The 5,332-nt window shown below is 41.2% G+C and overlaps 2 protein-coding genes across 3 annotated transcripts in view; both read left to right on the forward strand.

The window, feature by feature from the left end:
• Nucleotides 1-1,451, forward strand: part of LOC104811167 (decapping 5-like protein) — a 3,921-nt gene extending 2,470 nt beyond the window's left edge. The window contains exons 5-7 of one of the 2 annotated variants that reach the window (XM_010537782.1): nt 408-583; nt 783-893; nt 1,008-1,451. In XM_010537782.1, coding sequence (XP_010536084.1) covers nt 408-583; nt 783-893; nt 1,008-1,157 — 437 coding nt within the window. In that variant the 3' untranslated portion in view covers nt 1,158-1,451. The other variant, XM_010537791.1, reaches the window with a different exon arrangement.
• A 988-nt stretch (nt 1,452-2,439) lies between these two features.
• LOC104811158 lies at nt 2,440-4,930 on the forward strand. Its single transcript, XM_010537770.2, has 3 exons — nt 2,440-3,230; nt 3,393-4,273; nt 4,407-4,930. The coding sequence occupies exons 2-3, from the start codon at nt 4,095-4,097 to the stop codon at nt 4,822-4,824; spliced, it is 597 nt and encodes a 198-aa protein (XP_010536072.1). The 5' UTR covers nt 2,440-3,230; nt 3,393-4,094; the 3' UTR covers nt 4,825-4,930.
• The last annotated feature ends 402 nt before the right edge of the window (nt 4,931-5,332 follow it).

Below are 5,332 nucleotides of genomic sequence, written 5' to 3' on the forward strand. Positions count from 1 at the left end.
TTCAGCAGGTCTTCTTTATTTTTTCACAATTATCACTGCATTTGCATGATTGGTCATGGTTATTTATTATTCTTGAAGTAGTCAGTGAATATGTCTACCTTTTCTTTGCTTAATCTTTTTAGGAGACTATCATCATTGTTCCCATCATGTTATGTGCTCTTTTGTGCATATGTGTCCAGCATCTTTAGAAAGTATTTTCAATAGTAGAGTGGTTGTTCAAGTGAGAGGAGTTAGATTATTTACTGTAGATGATGGTAACGTTTTTATTATGCTTAGTTTCCCCTCTTGGAGGCGGGCCTAACGACTCAAATGACTTGCAATTGTTGTTTTATGCTTTAAAATGTGTCATGATAATTGACTTGTTTCTTTCTCTCCTTTTTTTTTTTTGGGTTTTGGTAATCCTTTACAGTCTCATAAACATAGTTCTAGCATTCAGTTTACAGAAGAATTTGATTTTGAGGCGATGAATGAGAAGTTCAAGAAAGATGAAGTGTGGGGTTTTCTCGGTAAGAATAAGCTTGGGGATCAAACATATGACCGAGAGGATACAGCAGTTAAGCCGAGCTCAGAAGGGAAAGCAAAGGTGTGTATGTACGTATGATTGTAGGCCTTATGTTTTCTAACTTACAAATTTGGCGGGCATTGGAAGAATTTGATTTTGAGGCGATGAACGAGAAGTTTCCTTGGCGTTTGGGGCCAAAAAAAGTTTCTGACTATATTATTTAGTTAATATGAATTCAGAGGCTCTTAAGGGGCTAACATTTGGTATGCTTTTGTTGCAGCCTGCATATAATAAGGATGATTTCTTTGACACGATCTCACGCAATACAATTAATCGTGGTGCAAGAAGTGGACACTCTCACTATTCTGGCCGGATGAGGCATGATAACGAGGTTTGTTCCTTGTCACCAACCAAAACTCTGAAACCTTGTTATCCAAACCGAACAGGAGTGAATGTCGCCCTCGTCAGGGTTTGTTTATCAATCTCTGTTTTCTTCATCTTTCAGACATTTGGAAATGTTCAAGGCAGGCCTCAGCTACAACCAGGCGATGGAGGATATCTTACTGAGCATGCCAATTACAGAGGTGGACATAACTCGGGTGTGGGTTACGGCTACTATGGTGGAAGGGGCCATGTTAGAAACACACATTTCTGAGTTTCTGTGTTCCTCAAGAGGTTGTTGGTTGGTGGCATGCCCCCCTTGCGTCTTTCATCTCAAGCTGGTTGAACCTTTACTTTTCTCATGAATCGAGAATTCGGGTAAACGCTTTTTAGGGTTACTGCATGTCAAGATTTTCAAACTGATCTTTTGGCATATCATGGCAAGTTCATGTTCTTTTTTTTTTTGTCTGATGAGCTAGCCACTTTCCCTTCAAACATTGGAGAAAGTTATTGCCCCTGTAGAGAAACTAGTTTTGCTCTATATATATACACGACATTTGTATGCGGATGTCTGGTCTAATCTAATCGGTGTTTCTGCATAAATATTGGAACTTGGACCAATCCAGGGGTAGGTTAATTTTATTTTATTTGCTTTCATTAAGCTTAGGTGGATGGTATTATGCAATTTCACTGGATGGAGGATAGTTTATGTCCTAGTGCTGAGGAACTTTGGTCATGAATCTGTCTCTGTGCGCACTTTGGTGTAAACTGATTTGCCGTCTCAGAGATTGTAGTCGGGATTTTATGGACCGTTGATCTGCGGACTAACAGGAAGCCATAATATGGGTATGACTGTTTGTGACTTCTTCTCGGGTGATACTACTTGGTCTCTTGGTTCTTGGGGGTCTGCCTGATGCTGTAAAGGATGGTGCTCAGAAGTCAGAAGCAGCCTCTACCACAAAAGCTCAAACTGCCATGGGTAAACATTCCACGAGCTCTGATTTTGACCTTTTCTTATCACCGAGGGACAAGAAACTAGAAAGGAAGTTCTTCTGGGTTCATCGGTAATAGCAAAAGAGACTTGGTGATTGACCATTTGGGGTATGTATAGGATAGGTGCTTGGGGGGTTGTTATTCTAAGGAGTGTGTGGAAGAAGCATAATATATTCAGAGAGATTATTATATTACCAGGACAAGCTGTAGTATTGCCCCCGTGGTTTGGGTAAATGGGAGAGAAGGGACCCTGTCCCAAGGCCGAAAGCACAGTTAGAAGACCAACTTTGAGAACCCATCAACGTGGAACCAAAAAGGGAAAAGGCTTTGTATTGTTTTTGTATGTCTATATATATATATATATGTGTGTGTATTCTCAGGAGTTTTCCAAATTTGAAGTTTCCCTGAGGGTTTTTTTCTACTGCAAAACGCGCTTATAATGTATGGATCATTACATTACGGAATGATCACGAAAAAAAGGGGGGGGGGTCCAAATGTGGAATATTGCAACGATTAATTTTGGAAGTGTGTGAAAAATAAGCAGGTATATCATATCAGTGATATGAAAATTACTATTTTATCTCCATAGTTGTAATAAAATTACCTCTCCTCGACGTCTCTACAGCTTTCGATATTTTGTAAAAAAAAGCTTTCGATATTTTCTTTTTCTCATGTCTTCAAATCCAAAATCTTGCGTTGGATCGGACGATTCAGATGCTTCGAGGCCCCGTTTGGGGTCTTCCTTCCGTTGGCGCCGTCATTTGCTTAAGATTTTCGCCATTGTCTTCGCGACTCTGCTGATTGACATCATAGCTGAAAACCCTAACTGCATTTCCCAACTTCGATTCCCTCGGTGGTCAGCAGAATCACTCTGCTCGTATGGTGGAGTCCGATGGCCTTTCTGGTTCGGTTTTGGATCCAAAGCCGATGCCTTTCGCTTGTGGGTACTGAAGAACAATGCCTGGTCGCTACATTTAAGGTTCTTCACGATGTTCTCCTGCAGCTGTCTTAACTGTGGGTGAATGTGTAATGCTATGATCGGGTCTTTTCTACCATAATGTGAACACTCGATTGCTTGACCCTGTAACATGACTCTTCTGTGTTTGGTTTGAATTTGGAAAGCTTGTCAAGATGGAAAGTTCTTGGTTGAAATGCCAAATGTGAATGTGCCTGAAAGATAATGAGTCTGAGGTGTCTTGGAAATTTTGGGACCGTGTGGATGAAAAACTGGTTTCAGCTTCAAGAGAAAATGCATTGTTGCCTTTTCAGCTTAGTAACTTTTCATCAAACCCGGATCTCAGAAACATGGAGGAGTCTTCCAATGGCCACTTAAGGGAAATCAAGGGCTTCTTAGGTCGGTATTCAACCCTTTCACTTTCTTGCTCGAAGCTTATTAATGTGCTTTTGGTTCCTGTTTCGTTTTTACACAACAACAGTCTGTGTTTTTTTTTGGACACTGACAGCTGCAAATCCATTCCATTACAAATCATTTTTAGGGTCCTTCACTCTGTTTCAGATACTTGATTGATGTTCCTGATGATGATATCCGCTATTCAAGGGAAGGAAGGGAGCATATCTAACTCAAAAGGATCATACGCAAGGATCAAGAATCTTATAGAACTGCCCTTTTTTCTCTCTTTGCTTGTGTGTTCATCCCTTAATCTGGTCTCCCCTTCCAATAATTCTTAATAGTGTAAAAGCATTACCTCATACTCAGTTCGGTCATTTATATTCTTCTGGAACTTTCAGGTTCCACCATCTGCTATCACTGCTCATGCTTCTCCGAGACCAAGTAAGTGCTAATTCAAGAAATTTGCTCTTGATAATTATTGTATTATACCACAAGATCTTACACAATCTAAGCTAATTCACACTTGCAAGTTAGGTATTTTTGCTCCTTTTTTTTCCAAAAAGTATACATATATTATATATAGAGTCAGGAAGATTCCTTAAAGCATAAGAATTATACAACCATATGTATAATGTTTTCCCCTAAACCCAATTTGCCTTTACTCCAAGGGAAAGAAGATACCAAAACTTTCCCCACCAGTTAGGGTTTAGAACCATATCTTGTCCTCTCATTATCCCTTTCCCCTTCCCTCAAACCCCAAAAAACCCCTTAAAGATATCAACCATCAAAAAACACAGAAAAAAAGCCCTAAACCGGTCCCAAACCGGATGTTGTCTGGCCTCGTTCTAGCCGCACCAGAGCCGCATAATGCCCAAGTTGGCTTCCCGCCAAGGCACCAGCATTTTTGTATGGTGTGCAGCCATCATCTGCGCTTTGATCTCTGTCGCTGTCATCTTCGGCGGCATTGCTGTCTTTGTTGGATACCTTGTCATTCACCCTCGCATTCCCATCATTAGTGTAGTTAATGCCCACCTCGACCTTCTAAGGTATCCATTGAAATCTTTCATGGTTTCATCAATACACAACCCATAAAGTTTCGTTTTTTCAGTTTTTTGTGGGTCATCTGGGTATTCAGAGACCTTCATCGAGATCATGACTCACCATTCTTCTTTCTTCCAGATACGACATATCCAGAGTAATGGAGACGCAGATAACTATCATAGTGAGAGCGGAGAACGACAATGAGAAAGCGCATGCTACGTTCGAGGACACTGAGTTTCACCTGAGCTTCGGGGGAAAATACATAGCAATTCTAAAGGCGGCGCCTTTCAAAGTGGGCAAGAACAGCTCTCTGGATTTCTCCTACGTGGTTCAGTCATACCCTGTGCCGTTGGGTCCGACAGAGATGCAAATGATAGACTATGCTTTGAAACAAGACGTCATCACGTTCGATCTCAAAGGTGACTCACGGACTCGTTGGCGGGTCGGACCTTTCGGCTCTGTCAGGTTCTGGTGTGATCTTAATTGCGAGCTTAACTTCAGACCTTCCGATCATAGTTACCTTCGTTCTCCTTGTAGCTCTTCGCATAAGCACTAGGGTTATGTGTCTTTTTTTTTCCTTCTCTCTTTTATTTCTTTTCAGTTCATTATTCTTACACGACAATAATAATGATAATAATCTTGAAGTTATTCCCTTTTTTTTATCTCGAGTGGGGAAATGCCCTGTTTCTTAATTAACAGATGATGAGATTATATTATTTTGTTGAAGAAATTTGGTTTCGGGTAAATAATATGATATGTTTCTTTTTACGTTATAGTACATTTGTCTACAAGGTAATAAACGTCCGGTCCGGTTCAATGGTTCATGGACCACACGCGCCTTGATAAGCGGTTTCATCAACCGAACCCTGAGAGCCATCACTCTGCGCTCTGTAGTTCACCGGCCTCCGTCTCGCCGGAGATTGCTTGACCGGCGACCTGTGAAGCTTAGTCGATGGTCTGAAAAGGGCCATGATATGGGCTTTGGATCATATGATAGTGCAGAGACCCCTCGAAACACTCGTCATCTTGTCAGTGAATCGAAAAAGTTGTGGGGGGGGGGGGGG

Source organism: Tarenaya hassleriana, unplaced genomic scaffold (genome assembly GCF_000463585.1).
Source record: "Tarenaya hassleriana unplaced genomic scaffold, ASM46358v1 Cleome1, whole genome shotgun sequence".
Lineage (NCBI taxonomy): Eukaryota > Viridiplantae > Streptophyta > Magnoliopsida > Brassicales > Cleomaceae > Tarenaya > Tarenaya hassleriana.